This window comes from Episyrphus balteatus, chromosome 2 (assembly GCF_945859705.1).
Source record: "Episyrphus balteatus chromosome 2, idEpiBalt1.1, whole genome shotgun sequence".
Classification (NCBI taxonomy): Eukaryota; Metazoa; Arthropoda; class Insecta; order Diptera; family Syrphidae; genus Episyrphus; species Episyrphus balteatus.
Window position 1 is genome coordinate 124,301,455 of NC_079135.1, and position 16,325 is coordinate 124,317,779.

Here is a 16,325-nt window from a genome sequence, read left to right on the forward strand (position 1 = left end):
TACGTAGCTTATAGCTTCAACCGAAAATTTGTTAGAAAAATAGTTTACTTCTGAGGGCAACTGGTGGTTCAGGTTCTTATATGTGTTCCTAGTAGTTGTTTCTGTTGCTCTAGCTAGATGTTGAGTGTAAGTTTTTTCATCAATTTTTGCAATGACATTAGCAAAAATCCCCGGCCATTCATCGACATTTGTTTCATTAATGGAAAGATTAGTCCCATGGGCTATGGCTAATTCATTCCACTCCTTAAATGGAGAGGCCCTCGTTTGTAACAATCTTACCATCATTGATTTGTGAAGACTTCTTCCGCTTCTTTTCATCACTCTTAACAAATAATCTGAGTTTGATTTTAGGTTCAGGATGTAAAGTGGGGATAAACCAGATTCTACATGAATGGCATAGTTTGGCGTTGAATTTGGTAATCTAAATAAGCGCTTGAAAAAATATCTTTGTAATGCTTCAAACGCCTCCATATAAGCATATCCAAAGACCTGGACACCATAGCACATGCATGTATTATTGGTACAGTACTTAGCTCAGTAAAATTTAGCACGGGAAACAACAACAAATGATTACTAAGGATAAATAAAAGTTTTTTGTTTGTTGGTTTACAGAGAATTTTTTTTATAAAATTATACATTTGTAACCCTTTAACAATAAAGGATTGTTAATAATAAAATAAAGTAATCGTTTATTGTTGTTAACAGCAGAAAATGTTTACTCAGTAAAATACTGAGTACCACCGAAACACGGCTATTATAAAAACAAAAAGTAAATAAATACAAACCTAACACAAAACCAATACAAATACAAATAAATAGCATTTCTATAATACAATTTTGGTTATTTGGTTACCAAAAACAAAAAGGTCCTTTTTAGAGATTTTTTGGCTATCGAATACACAATCCTGTAAAACAACTGCAGTGCTACATCTCATTCATAGCGGATTTTTTCCCGGTGTCACTTTAAATATAATTATCGAATGCTTTGGTCCTGTGGTGCTCTGGTAGCCAACGTTTAGAAAAATTTAAATTTAAATAAATTAAATTAAAGGAGAATGGGCATTTTGGACGTTGAGCGGCCATCAATGAAATTGGTAACAAAAGAAAGAATTATAGTATAGGAAAAACTTTTACTATGAACGTTTCGCTGTATTGCGTTTAGAACGCAAGATAATGCAGTATTAGAATTGTTAATGCATTGTTCATACATTGAAGGACAAATTGATTCATATTTTAATTTGGAACATAAAATGTGATGCTCTCATTGCGATGCAATCATTTTCCTTGAGTCTGAAGACATTAATCTTGAAAATAAGACCAATAGAAGTCATAATATAAGATTTTTAAGATAACCACTTCAAGATTTTGTTCGAAAGTTTTCAAACAATTCAAACTAACAAAAAATTGAACAACGAAACTCTAAAAAAAGGCTTGAAATTGTTGTTTTAAAATGCTTATAGTTTGGGTTTTAGTGGTTGGATATTCAAGATAAAAGTCTTCAGACTCAGGAAAAATGACAGAGTATCATATTTTGCACATAAAATACACAATTAAATTATAACAGTGAGACAATCTATATAAAGTGTTAAATGCAAAAATGCATTTTATACGTTGTTGAAGTACGTCACAAGGATAAAACTTCTGCACAATATTTGTAAACCTTAATTACATCAAAAAAATAACAAATTCATTCCTGGCCGCGTAACGTCCACGTTCCATACAAACTTGCCCATTCTCCTTTAAAATAGAATCAATTTCAGACTGATCTTATAAAAAAACATACAGTAGATTTAGTATCATTACATTTTATTTTTTTTTATTGAAATGTAAAACATTTGTTTGTTGAAATATTTCATTTTATTTTTTTCTTTCATAACTCATCAACACATTTTTTAATCCTGTGAAATTAATTGGATGACAATTTTCTTTTGATATGACCTTTGTCATTGTTTCGAAGTAACCTTAACTTATTGACACCGTTGTTAAAATTTGAAGATCTGCTTGCATGTGCATTTTTTTTAATGCTACGCATATACTTTTCAGGAATGACAAACTTATAGTCTTGATCCCTTACATTAATCTTTTGAAGTTTCAAATTTTTCTTTTGTTTTTGGTGTTTTGGTGAAGTTTGATCATTGTCTTCTTCGTCTTTGCCAGCGTCAGCTTCAACTTCAGCTTCTTCTTCATTTTGATTCCAAATTTTATCATCATCATCGTCATTAAATGATTCATTTTGTTCTGCTAGTTTTCTAGAGGCAGGACTGATTGTTTGCGTACCGTCAGTGGTTACAGAATACGAATAACTTACTGGTGAAGAACCTGTTGACGTGGTGTACCCCGGTTGTACTACAAGAATAGTTGGTTGGGCAGGGGCAGCCTGCTGTTTCTTATGTAAAAACCTAGCCTTCGAAGGTGAGTCCTTTTGGTTCCGCAACAGTTGTACTAATCTAATATTTGAACGTCGGCCTAGAAAAATATAGAAGGAAAACCAAAGATTTAAGAAAAAAAAGGACGAATAAAATTTTTTTCAAATTTCAATACCTGTACTCTTTTCTGTTAATGCGCTCAAAGCCATCGCAACTAAAACAAATAGAATGATTTGTAATTTCATGGCGAGTTGGTATTTTGACTGTTTTTAGCAAATAGTTTTTGCGTTATAAATGATTTGATGAATTAAAATCTCTTTTATATGAAATTCTTCAAATTTCATCGACCTAACATTATATTAAGAATAAGAATTTTTCAATTTAAAAAATGTAATTCATCATCCAAATCAATCAAACCACTAAAAAAAATACAATTCTTACTCCCATCATATACAAGAATTGTATATCTTTACCAAGAAAATCAATTTCACTTCGATATTGATGTGACCCTTCGGGGTATTTATGTTTTCAAGATGTGTAGATTTGATGTAAAAAATTTTTCTTAGGAGAAATTAAACAAATGAATGAGTAGATGAGATCTTCTGTATCTTGTATCTGGTTAACCCATGTTGGTAGGCATATGTTAGAAATATAAACATACAACTTGTTTTAGGTCACTGACCAAAGTATTATGTCTAGTTTATGTATTATAAATTTTACCAATAATCATGTTATTTTATCCTAGAGCAAATGAGTTTTGATTCGAATATAGCTAATCAAAATATTTGTATCTTCAGGGTTAAATCAATGAGTAAATCATTGATGAATATTTTAACTGTTGTTTGTGTCCCTAACAGACAGAGAGATAGTTACCAAAATTTCTTGTGTGAGATGTAACCAATTCATATTAATATTACAAGTACCTAGGTCCATTTATAGTGATAACAAACACGTAAGGGACCGGCATGTATCGGTGCCGTTTCCGAGAAAAAGTGCATTAAAAGTGCAGTTTTTTAAAAGAATTGTTATGAAATTTGTAGTTTTAATTAGTAGTAAATAAATTATAGTAATAAAAATAATAATAAAAAATTCTGTCGTTTAATTTAATACAACCTTTGGAATTAGGTCTTTTTTTCAAAACAAAAATTATTAGTTTTTTTTAATATTGCGATTTTATTACACAGTTTTTTAATAATTTTTTTATTAATTTCAAATACAAAAAAATTTAAATGTATTAGTTTCAAATGCAAAAAAATTAAAATGTAATATCAAAAGTATTGAAATATAAGAAAATTTGAAATTAAAACTAATTTCTTTGCAAATAAATTATACCTACTCTATCTGGTGAAGAATTGATATAAAATACTCGTCATCTTTTTTTAATAGGACGTATATGAAAACAAAATTAAAAAAAAAACATAAAAATCGTTTTTCAAAATAATAAAACAGCATCTGAAATCAAATTGCCCTCCAAAACAAGAATGCAATTTCATTTCTTTAATTAAGATGTATTTTTAGAAAAAAAAAATTCAAAATCGTTAGAGCCGTTTAAAAAAAAAAATAATTTTTTATAAATGATTTTTTGGAAAAAAGTTTTAAAATAAAATTGGTATGCCATTTTGTAGAAATCACTTAACGACATATAAAACCAAAATTTCAAAATTCTATGTCCCGTATTCGAAAATCTGATTTTTCAAAAAATAATTTTCAAATTTTTTTTAAAAATTCAAAAATTAATTTTTGCAAAGTTTTATTTTTGGCTTTGTTATTTGTTCCCTAGTTTTAAGTATAAATTTCTACAAATGTAAAATATTTATGTGTTTATATTGAGCAAACACTTGTCTTACTAATTTATGTTGTACCTATGTTATTTGGAACATTATATTTATTCATGTTATCTCCTAAATATTATACTTAAATATTATACCAGACCAATCCTAAGTCGGTAATTTTATTAACTTTAAAAAAACACTTTAATTTTTGTTATTCAATAAAATTTATTCATTCATTCTTATATTAAAATTATAAAAATGCTTTTTTACAAAAAGTTACGTTGAAATCGAATAAATAAATTCGGAGCAAATTGGATTAACAAAAAAAGAAAAAACGGTTCTATGGCAGGTAGGTACTGTTAATACACTGGTGCTAGTTCGAAAAAGATTTTAATAATTTTTTGTAGATAATAACTTAAGAATAGTATCATTTTATTGTATTGAGACATTAGATATAAAACTGGAACAATAAAATTTGAAGAAAATCGGAGCAAAATATGAATAGTCGAGTAAAATTAAGCATAAAATTGGTAAAATCTCGGAATCCAGGGAAAGTCGATGAATCTGTAAAACTAGTATAGGGTTGCATTATTAAAAGGTCAAATAAGAAAGTTAAAAAAAATTTCACCACTCTCGATTACAACAATTTTTAAGGACTGTTTATTGTCATTCGGTATGAAAGCGTTCAATCGGAATTGCTTTCTCATTTTAGATTTTGTTCAAACAAATAAAAAAACGAAAACGACTCTTAAGCCTGGTACTTTGTATATAAAATCTATAGTACTATCATGAAAAAAAAACAGCGCCACCAAAATAGTAAGCTAGCGAACGAACTAAAAACTATGTCAAATTTCAAACAGAAATGTATATCTCATCTCCTTACTCCCCTTATTGAATTCGATCTAAGCGCCCTCGCGACCACTCAGGTAGCGAACAAACTAAAAAATTTCACTTCATGATAGTACTATAGATTTTATATACAAAGGCCTGGTACGCTGCTGATGCGAAACGATAGTACTATAGATTTGTACTATAGTACTGATAGTACTATAGATTTTAAATACAAAGGCCTGGTACGCTGCTGATGCGAAACGAAATTTTCCATACAAAATTTCGTTAACGAAATCTTGAACGAAATTAAATTTGTTTTTGCTTTTACTTTTTGATGTTTTGATTTTTTTTTACTTCTGTTGTTATTATTTTTAGTTTGCTATAATACCCGATGGTAGTTTTTTGTTAACATGTTCGCTGTTGACTTTTGAGACTTCAAAATTTTTCGTTTCGCTTCAGCAGCGTACTAGGCTTTACTCCAAATTCCCGCCAATCGGTAATTGCGTAATTTTTTACACAACTTAAATATGACAATGAAGAGCAGTCCATATATATATAATACGTCCATGGTATTCCCATTTGTTTAAACACTCGGTCTCACAGACCAGTAGGTCACCATATATGGCGAGTTATATAAATATAAATAATTCCATGAAAAGCAAGCAGTTAATAGCGGTTTCCACTTGCGATAGCGAAAGCATGCTTTATCGCTTTTGGTTGGAATTTATGGCTTTTGAATACCGCTTGTAAGGTATAACATCCCTGATAAATAAATTACTATCTATCGCATGCAATTACTCTCGCGATATTTATTTTGCATGACAATCAAAATGTCAAAACTGTCAAAAAAATCTACTACAATTATTCAAATGAATTTGCAGCTGTTTGATAATTCATTCGCAAATCGCAAAATCTCAAACAAAATACACAAAACAAAAGTTAAAGAGCCACTCATTTCATATCTTCACAAATTGGTAAATAATAATACAAATAAATTCGATTTTCTAACAAAACTATTTTCTTAGAACCCCCCAAACAAAAACACTCCCAAAATCACCATGAACAGCAGCAGCAGCAGTAAAAAACACAAATCTTCCTCAAGCGAAGATCAAAAAAGTAGTAGTAAAAAAGCTAAAAACGAATTTATTCGTCTAGCAGTCTCCACTTATATGAAAGACAAACGATATGTTTCGACAAAAAAAATACGCCGCACAGATTTCAATCTATCCCAAGCTAATAAGCAATTTTTCTTTAACAAAATGATCAAAAATGATGCATTTATAAATAATTTCTTTTTATTTTCAAATGTCACATGTAATTCTACAAATTACAAATTTATAAATGATCAATTTAAGAAATTTGCAGATTTTGTAGAGTTGCAAAAGTTGGAGATAAAAATTCAACTTCGTCGATTTTATGGTCCAATTATATGTCATTTATATTTAGAAATTTTAAAGGGAAGAGAGTCTTCTCAGGCAATGGACTTTTTACGTAATAATGTTCATCATATTCCTTCTGATAATGATTCCATTGGACGAGTTAAAACTAACTCTGAAAATGACAATAATACTTCCACTAATTTTAAGGGAAGATATTTCATTAATCTTGTCAAACTTTTGTTTGCCTGTCCAAATCTTGATGCGGCAGAAAATGTCCGTGAAATCATAGCCTTTCGAAGTTCCAAATTCGAAATCGATGTTAATATCGATGCCATTCAGATTTTGAATGAGTTTCTTAAAAATCATGCAAATGTCATGCTTTTAAGTACAATCCATACTTGGATCCACATCAATGTAACTGATGTCAAAGATCATAAGTCGGATAATATGATTTTTATCAAAGAAAAAGAACGTAGGCAATTGACTGAAATGAAGCCACCATTGCCACCTACGAAAGGGGTAAAAAAAGAACCTTTAGACCCATCGAAGGGTCCACAGGCAAATGTCTTTCAGACTGCTCTTAAAAATATAAATCACATAATGTTGGAAATGAAAAGGATCCAACAGGATTATCCACATTATGTGAAAGTCTTTGATCCTGACAAGTTCTTGACTTCGGGACATTGTGATAGAAATCAATGTCATGTTGCAGCGGGATTTGATGATTCTGTGGTAAAGCTTTGGCAACATAGTAGCCAAATGCTGAGGGGAAAAAATGTATATACAAGTTATAATGAGTCCATATGCCCTTGGAATGTGAATAATCAATTCACTGAAGAGGAGGAAGATAAAGAGGACTTAGATAAAGCAATTGAAGAAGACGAATTCCCGGTTGGAATGAATAATCAGGCTTCCTCCGGAGAGATTCTTCTGCGAGGTCATAGCAGAGGAGTAACTGATCTTCGATTTTCATCCCACTATCCTATTTTACTGACAGTCTCAAAAGACGAATCAATGAGATGTTGGTCAGCTAATAACTATAATTGCTCTAGAATCTACAATGGCCATACTAATCCAATTTGGTGTGTCAATGAGAGTCCTATAAGCTCTTATGTTGCAACTGGTTCTAAAGATCTTACAGCACGTTTATGGAGCCTCGAAAGAGATTTTCCATACATCACTTATATCGGTCACACTCAAGATGTAAACTGTCTTGCATTTCATCCAAATGGTAGTTATATTGCAACTGGCTCGGATGATTTTTCAGTTCGTCTTTGGTCAGTGGCAACTGGGAAAGTTTTTCGAGTATTTTCGGAATCAAAACAACCAATTACTACGTTGGCTTTTAGTCCTGATGGGAAATTTTTAGCTGCAGCAGGAGATGAGAGAAAAATTCGAATATTAGATTTAGCAGCTGGGCAGCAACTTTCTGAGTTGAAAGAACATAGTACAAGTGTAACGAGTATTGCTTGGAGTACAAATGGTCAGCGAATTGCATCGGGGAGTAGTGATGGAGTTTTGAAAATTTGGAATATTCATAAATTGGAAGGATTAAATTTGAAAAATGAAAGCAGTAGTACAGTTTCAACGACGACAAGTAGTACACCAACGCCAACAACATTTTCTAGCAATAATCTTAGTCGAATTTGTAAAGTTGAGTATAATGCCGATAATGTGCTTACAGTTATTGGTAGAAAGTAAGAAATGTTTAATTTAATTTTTATTTTTTTTTAGGTTTAGTTTTTGACATGTATTAAATTTATTTTAAATATAATTGTAGTTAATTAATTAATATACAAGATTTGTAAGTTTGTAAACTATCTTTTTTCTATGGCGATAAAAACTTAACGATGAAACATCGATAGTCATTCGCTTTACATGCCCCAGACACTCTTAATGTTTAATCGTCCTTGTATTGTATTTTGTTCACTGAATCTTGTATTGTTTATTTCTCCTTGGTTCTTCGCGTTAGAATTTATTACTCAATCGATTGTTCCACCCAAATAGCTATTCTTGTTGTATCTACTAATAAATTAGTAGCCACATACAATTTCTAATAATATACAAAAGAACAATATTGGTTAAAATAAGTTTAATTCGGTCTTAACTCGATCTAATCTCAAGCATAACAAACTCTACTAATATTTATTTCCCCAGTACCACCTACTCCTTTTCTTCGGTGTTGTAGTACTGCTTGATGAAACATTCGGCCATCGTGTCATCTTCGACGCCCTCGTTGAGTTCACTATCGAATTCTATCCATTGCTTCATTCTGTCAGCAGACCGTACTAAAGAATAGGGTTTCTTAGTCCTTTTATATTTTGCATCTAGTTTACGTGAAGAGCCAGTTGAATTAACAGCACCTCTTTTTGGACATTACTAGTTCACCAACATTGTACTGGCTTTCCCATACTGAACGAATGTTTTCGTTATTTTTGTTGATGATTTAAATCATTTTTTGGGCTAGAACATCCGCCTGTGGATCTCGAGAAATATATCCCGTCATCTTTACTTTTTATTTTTACTCTTCATCCCAATGGTCTTCTTCTCTACACTTGCGAGTAGACCATGCCGAATAGTACGGTTAAATATTTCTTTCTGTCCGTTTACTCTTAGAGTTCTTGTGCAATCTGTAGATTATGTAGATAAAGTTTTCAAATAACTTTGATGTAAACAGGTTAAAAATTTCTGTTAGAAAATTCAAAACGCGTTTTGTCTTGTGTGTGTGCTTGGAAGTGCTTTTATGATTATATTTAAAGTAAATGCATCCACTAGTATTATTAGGCATGAATTTCCCTTAGTGGATTTAGTGAACGGTCCCAAACGGAATATGGGGATGGTGTCATCAGGAATATACTTCTTCTCCATGAGATATAGTTCTCCACGAGGTTGTACTTTGTTGCTATTGTAGACACATTCAACACATGCCTTAAGATACTTTGTGTCATTCGCGGGAACAAATATCTACTTTTCAGGTCGTCCGGTGTTTTTATATCAGAAAAATGTCCCATTATGTCGTGATTGTTGCCCCATAACTCGATTACGAAGTCTTCTTTCGACACGTACAATTTAAGATTATTTCGTCTTGAATATATACTCGCCCATGCTTAAGAACGTAATCTAAATGTATTTGCTTCTCTTCATTATTGTCTTGTGTTCGGTTGAGACATTGTGCGAATTTAGCGATATGTTCGTCTTGGAGTTATGTATAAAGCCAATCAGAATAGTCTATAGTTACTTTCAGCACGTTCATTTCAGCAAAATCAGGCTCATGTGCTTCTTCTTTAGGATTGGTAAGAGGTTAAGCAATTAGCGAATAGTTTTCAATAAATTTTCGGAAATTGTTAAATTTTGCCATTTTTTTTCTAAATGCCCAAGGAATTCTATCTCTGTCTATGTTGAAAAAAAAACATTATGTTCGAAGATTCAGTGTTATATTTGAGTATTTTAATATATTTAGAAAGGTTTTCAATGTGGTTTTCAATTTCTCTACCCCTTCTTTAAAAGTTTCAGATGGCATAACTATATCATCCATACAGCAAAGGATTTTTGCCGGTTTCATATTTCGGACAGTTTTTGAAAAATTAATGTTAATGCATACAAACCGTGAATGCAGTGAAATGTGAATAGGAAAGCGGATTTTGTTCGTGGTGGAATTTAGTTTCCGGTGACACACATTCTCTCCTCGCCTTTCTCTTTTTTTAACAAAGACCACCGGTGAAGCATAATCGGATATGGATCGGAGATGATCCGAATCATTGTAGAAAGTATCTGTCCTTTTGCATATCGGACATCAATAACAACAGTAGACGCCATCTATGAATTATGGATTTCTTTTGCTACCAGCTACCACTTGGTCACAAGACTCTTCAAGTAAGTAAAATATTGATATACCATAAACTTTTTTTTTCTTAACAAACATTTTATTATCTGGTCTAAAATTTCTTATTTAAAACAATTACAAATTAAAAATTAAACGTCAACGGATGCTCTGAAAAATATCCACCACTCTTAAAGACCTGCTTTGTTAGCCTATTAACATTATGATCATTATTCAAATATGGACCTTCGAATATTTCATAAGCAAGTGTTTTCACTTTGGCTTCACCCTCAGCACAAATAGTCAAAGCTAATAACAACTCATAATCAGATAACTTCAAACCTATACAATATGCTCTCGATGCTCTTGATGCACTTGCAAACATAGCATAAATATGAGAAACAATTTCAGCCAATCGATAGATTTCAATATGTTTCTGTACAACTTCCTGACCATATTTTGTCAGAAGTATTTCTGCAGCCATTTGCAATCTTGTTACCGATCGTTCTATACACTGGGCGGCTGGTTCCAATGATGGATGTAATGCCTCGCCTAAACGAAGTTTTGACTTTGGATTTTCTAAACTAGAAGATTCCATGAATTTCGAAAATATATGACCAGGATGGAATAGAGGATTTCTCGACTTCATAACTGTTTCGCCGATATTTTGTCCAGCATACTGCAGTCCTGTAAGAGAGATATACATTCGAAGAGAGTCAATAGGTTCACTCTGTGTATACAACTGCAGGGCATTTCGGAAAGCTATTTCAGTTGGTTGACCAGAAATCAAGGATTTCGGTCCAATGACGTCAATGCTTTTGGAAGAATTCTCAAACAGTCGAGTGAGGGTGTAGTACTGTAAAAGAAGGAAGAAAATACAGAATGAAGGTGGAATTTTGGGAATATTCCTAATTTACCTTTGTAACTGCTGCTTCCATACCAACGTCCTGTTGATCGAATTCATCCAACAGACCTGCTGTTAGGTAAATCATGCTTTCCATTGCATAGGTACTCGTAGTCAAAGTTGAAATATGCTTTCTAATTCCCTCCAGATCTCTTGAAAGTAAAGTCATAAAATTGGTTCAAAGTACTTCGTTTGGTTTATGTTTTTTTTTAACATACTTGAGAGCTATCCCACATTGTTTATTTTGAATACTATGCTGTGTCAGTTCATTAAGAATTTTCTTCGACAATCCCAAAGCAATCATAGAACTACGTAATCTGGTGCTTCTCAAAACCACTTCAGCAGTTACACTACCCTCATTGGCATTCCCAACAACACAACCTGAAAAGAAAAAAATGTGAATCTTCTTCTTTACCAGCATTCAAATCGCATACTTTCTGGAACCTTGACATTATTAAATTCAACTTTACACGATGGCAATCCTTTACAGCCAATCGTTGCATGTTGTTCACCAATTTTCACTCCTGGCGTTGATTTGTCAACCAAGAATATGGTTGTCGTTTTTCCCGCATCGTTGGATATGTTTAGTTTTGCTGTCTGAGCAATGACCAGAAACAGACCAGCATTGGGACCATTTAATACAAAAGCCTTTTCACCATTCAGAATCCACACTCCTTCGACTGAATCATGATTGGCTGTTGTATTAAAGAAGCCATCTTCAGCTTCGTTGTATTCAAATATAGCTTCAGTTGCAATTAGTGAACCTGAGATATTAAAGAAGCAAATCGTTATTAAAAATTCTTAAACCATTGAAGCATTTGTAAAAGGTTCGGGTCAAAATTCTTTTTTCAAAATTCTGATTTTCGAAATTCTTTTTTCAAATTTTTGCTTTTCATAATTTTTTTTTAAAAAATTCTGGAAAAAATTAAAAAAAGTGCGCGCTTTTTAACATTTTCCAAACCCTTTTTTAATTTTTGCAGAATTTTGTAAAATCATCTTCTCGCTAAATTTGCCGCTTTATTTTATTAATTATTACTCATGTCGTTTTCGATTGGTTCCATTGTCAGCTATTACATGAAGCCTCAAGAGGCTTGACTCTTTTTTCTAATTTTCTTTTGATAATCATTCTGTGAGGCGCGTACTATTATTTGAGTCAAAGACTCAAATTTGACATTTCTCTTTTGATTTAAGTATTGTTGTTGTTGTACTCCACCAAGAAGCAAAAAGAAATGAAAGGGAATGTTGAAAAAAGAAAGAGTGAAAAAAGAAACGTCAAAAAAGAGTCTCGGAATTTTGGCCCACGACTCTCCGGTCGGATAATTTTTTGTTTTATCTTCTTTCTCTTTTGTACTCATTGGTTTTGAAAAGAGGCGCGCCTCTTGAGGCTTCATGTAATAGCTGACATTCAAATATTCACTCATTCTGAAATCGAATTGAACAGGCCAAATCGCTTCCACTCAAAACTGTTTATTTGTTTTTCTGTGAAATTAATAAAATGTCAAATATGGCATTAGACTTGAAAAATAATTAATATTCAAAGAAAACGGTACCTAACGTTTAACAAATTAATGGGAAATTCGTTTTTCAAAATATTTAAATGGTGGAGTAACTAAAGTAAATTATTAGGGAACCCTGCCGAACAGCTCTGATTTTGATGATCTTTTTTTTCAAACGTTGGTAATAACTAAAAATACTTTAAAACCTATAGGTTAAAATTGCCGATGTTGCCGTATTGTTTTTTTAAATTAATTTTTTTTTTAACAAAACCATTTTTTTTTTTGCTTAAATTTCATAAAATAAATGACAACAAAAGATTCTCTAGGTAATTTAATGTCGTTTTCTATTGACGAATCTCAGAATGAGATTTGTGAATTTGACAGCTGAAAGGGGGGGTGAAGAGGGGAAATAGTGGACAAATCTCAGATTTCATGATCTATTTGCGTCTTGAGATTCAAAAAAATGACAAAAAAATGAATCTGAGATTCAAGAATCTGATTCTGGATTTTTATCAAGATTCACGCATACAAACACACGCACTTTCACACACACTCCTCTGTTTGACATTTGTCTGAACATTTGTTGTTGTTTTATTTTTTTTATACGCACAGATTTCGCACACAATTACAAAACTAGATTTCATATTCTATTTGCAGTGGAAAATCTGAGAATTTTACACACAAATCTCAAAAGTCAATAGAAAACGACATAAGGAAACAAAATATATGGGAGTAAAAGATAATCTTCCATCGCTTAAGCGATAAATGCAATTTTCTCAGAAACTGACTTGAACACAACCGCAATACCTACAATATTTGCATACACGTTCTTAAAAAGATAGAATCTCATTTCTGTCTGTAATTTAAATCCACTAAATTTAATCAAGAGTTTTTGAAAAAATGGTCCTCAACTCAGAATTTTGAAAAAAAAAGTTATTAAAAATTTTGAAATGACTTTTTTTCAAACTTTTTCGTAGTAAAATATAAATATTATCAATTGAATTATGAAGAGGAAAAGGTAATATTTATTAAAGTTTTGAAAAAAAAAATTTAAAATTACTTCAATTTCATTGGATTTTTTGATAAAAAAACTGAATTTTTGCATTGAAATAATTGATTTTCTTAAAAACTTTGGCAAATAAGAACTGAAGAAAAAATAACTTTATATTTAAATGTTGAACTTAAAAAAAATTAGTTAATTTTTTTCAAAAATTCTATTATAGGTCGTTTCAAATCAAAAGTCCTGACTCAGAGTTTATTTTCTCCCTTCCAATAAAATTGAGAACAAATAAACAAAAAACTCAATTTTATTGGCTCATTGCGACAAATCAACTCAAAAATAACAACAAATCATGCTTGTTTGAATGAAAGAAATGCTAGAGAAAAAAATAAACAAACGAAAATTCTGAATTTGTTTATTAATGATTTCTATGGTGACGACTCCAAAATAATTGAAAAATAAAAATAAGATATTTACTGCCCAATTAAACAAATGAAAAGATGTGAATAGAATTTTAAGTTATGAATTGCTATCATATAAACTGGACATTTCTGGTCCATCTTCACCTAGTCCTATAACAATATCTTCGGCAAAGTTACCCCAACTACCTTCAAATGATAAATAATTAAATAATTGTATGTTTTTTTGTATTGTCCGCGGAAATGGAGTGATGCAAGCCCGGGAGACTTGCCTCCGCTTTCTGAGGCTAACCCAGTGAATCTCACAGACGGATCAATTAATTAAAATAGGGATATTAAGAACTGTTCTTTATTATTTTATCGTATTTTTAGAAAAAGTTCAGCTGCCTCATAAATGCTTCCTTCCAGTAAGCGAATGAGTTTTTTTTATTTTTGCTCAATTTTCCATGGGACTTTTGATTTGAAACGACCTATAAAAAAATTTCTTCGAAAATGAAATACTTTTTAATTTTTTTCATAAACTGTAATACATATTGACATTTCCTAAAAAAAAAAAATTGAAAAATAAATGCATTGTATGTCACGAAAAAGTTTTTAAAAAAGATATGTTGAAACTTTTTCAATAATTTTTTTTCAAAAATCTGAGTTTAATTACCATTTTTCCAAAAACCCTTTCTTCAATTTACTTAATTTTAATTTTACAAATATGAATAAGCTTCTAGCTTTTTAAATGTATATATATTTAAATATTTTAGGTGTTGCCGTTTTGTTACTATTTTTTGTTTGTGTTTGAAGTCAATTTGTGCTTCGCTCCCAAATAAAAAGTCAAAACGGCAACAGCGGCAATTTTTAATCTATAGACTTTAAAGTATTTTTAATTACCGACGTTTAAAAAAAAGATCATCAAAATCTTATATATCCAATTTTTGAGCTTTAGTTAGTCCACTAAATTTTGAAAAACAGAACATTCGTTAAAAAAGCAGAATTTTGACAACCAGAATTTTGACCCACTCCCATTTGTAAATTACCATTTGCAAGTTTTGGAAGATAAAGTTGCTTTTGTTCTTCCGTGCCAATCTCATTCAAAGTGTCAATAACAACACGATGTGATAAAAGTCCTGAAGCAACATCTGTTACACTTGACTCAGCTTCAGATGCAATTAAACTTTGACTATATTGCCATCCCCGACCACCCGAATAATCATCCGGAGCATTAATTCCATACAAACGAAGTTCTTTTAAATTATCGAGAATATCTTTTGAAATTGATTTGGCGGAATCAATTTCAGTTTCATTTATGGAATCAAAAAAGCTTTGGAATTTGGCAGTTTCTGAATGTAATATTGCCATTTCTTCGCGACTTATTACTTCTGGGTAGGCAAGTAGATCTTTTTCAACTTTACCCAAAAAGAATTCTTTAGCAAGTGGATTTCTTGGAGGTAGTTTAGGTTTAGATGGTGGTGCTGGTTTAACATCGGTATAGGCTTTGTAGGAATCAACACTTGGTGTGGATTTTTCTGTATGTTCAGGATTTGATTGTGAACTTTGTAAACGTAAAATGTTGGCGAAATATATGTTTTTTGTATTGCGAAGAGTCACTAAGCGTGTTCGTAACATTTTATTGGAGAAAAAGTTTATTTTATTTCTTTGAAATTTTAGATGATGTAAAAGGACTACTTTTTGGTCGGCGAGCTAGCAATTTTTTTATTATGCAAACTGTCAGGTGTCAAAGTGACGGGAAAATGAATTGAGACCAATTCACAATAGATTTATCAAACATTCACATGAGTGAAATATGGAAGCAAGTACACATGAGCTAATGAAAATAGTAATCTAGTACTACCATCCATATTTGCCTGGCTAATCGCTTAAGCAGTGAGTTTGTAGGCAAGAGAGATGAGGAGTGAAGGGGGAAGATGCTCACGAAGGGAACTGAATTTTCTGAGGGTAGTACAGTTCCATTGCTAAATTATTCCTCTTTTTGACGTTTGTTCCTAGAAAATGTTAAAGTGGAACATGATTGGGCACAACAGTGTGTAGCCACCGCATGTGATTTTTCAATCGATTGAAAAATTACTGTGTAGCCAGGCACTTTTTTTTCGTTTACGCAGAGGAACGCTTATGAGTTAAAATTTCACTTAAATCCAATTAAATTTAGAGAAAAAGTTGGAAATTACGTTAAAAATTCAGCCAAATAACACTGGGGCCCAATAATGCAAGAGCGAGTTTTTCTGTGCCTTGTTCTCAAGGCAACTTACTCTTTTTTTTCGTTTACACAGAGGCTCACTCTTGATTGTAATTCGGACCTTAGTAATAGACCCGAGTTCATTCAAAAAAT

General features: G+C 31.5%; 3 protein-coding genes across 3 annotated transcripts; 1 reads left to right on the forward strand and 2 right to left on the reverse strand.

Moving 5' to 3' along the window:
* Window positions 1-1,882: 1,882 nt before the first annotated feature.
* Window positions 1,883-2,704, reverse strand: LOC129908665 (uncharacterized). The gene is made up of 2 exons (XM_055985327.1): window positions 2,542-2,704; window positions 1,883-2,466 (listed from the first exon to the last, which is right to left on the reverse strand). Exons 1-2 carry the CDS (start codon window positions 2,609-2,611, stop codon window positions 1,907-1,909), a joined length of 630 nt encoding a protein of 209 aa, XP_055841302.1. The 5' UTR covers window positions 2,612-2,704; the 3' UTR covers window positions 1,883-1,906.
* A 3,188-nt stretch (window positions 2,705-5,892) lies between these two features.
* On the forward strand, window positions 5,893-8,147 carry LOC129911491 (TAF5-like RNA polymerase II p300/CBP-associated factor-associated factor 65 kDa subunit 5L). The gene has a single exon (XM_055989305.1). It carries the CDS (start codon window positions 6,028-6,030, stop codon window positions 8,047-8,049), a length of 2,022 nt encoding a protein of 673 aa, XP_055845280.1. The 5' UTR covers window positions 5,893-6,027; the 3' UTR covers window positions 8,050-8,147.
* A 2,103-nt stretch (window positions 8,148-10,250) lies between these two features.
* Window positions 10,251-15,712, reverse strand: LOC129910890 (complex I assembly factor ACAD9, mitochondrial). Its single transcript, XM_055988480.1, has 5 exons — window positions 15,016-15,712; window positions 11,507-11,836; window positions 11,291-11,453; window positions 11,086-11,224; window positions 10,251-11,024 (listed from the first exon to the last, which is right to left on the reverse strand). Exons 1-5 carry the CDS (start codon window positions 15,602-15,604, stop codon window positions 10,314-10,316), a joined length of 1,932 nt encoding a protein of 643 aa, XP_055844455.1. The 5' UTR covers window positions 15,605-15,712; the 3' UTR covers window positions 10,251-10,313.
* Between the last annotated feature and the right edge of the window lie 613 nt (window positions 15,713-16,325).

Coding starts and splice junctions, on each gene's coding strand:
- LOC129911491 (XM_055989305.1), top strand. CDS start 6,028: ATGAACAGCAGCAGCAGCAGTAAAAAACACAAATCTTCCTCAAGCGAA.
- LOC129910890 (XM_055988480.1), bottom strand. CDS start 15,604: ATGTTACGAACACGCTTAGTGACTCTTCGCAATACAAAAAACATATAT. Junction 11,837..15,015: donor TCTTCCAAAACTTGCAAATG/GTAATTTACAAA, acceptor TTAATATCTCAG/GTTCACTAATTGCAACTGAA. Junction 11,225..11,290: donor CAATGTGGGATAGCTCTCAA/GTATGTTAAAAA, acceptor TTTACTTTCAAG/AGATCTGGAGGGAATTAGAA.
- LOC129908665 (XM_055985327.1), bottom strand. CDS start 2,611: ATGAAATTACAAATCATTCTATTTGTTTTAGTTGCGATGGCTTTGAGC. Junction 2,467..2,541: donor ATTAACAGAAAAGAGTACAG/GTATTGAAATTT, acceptor ATATTTTTCTAG/GCCGACGTTCAAATATTAGA.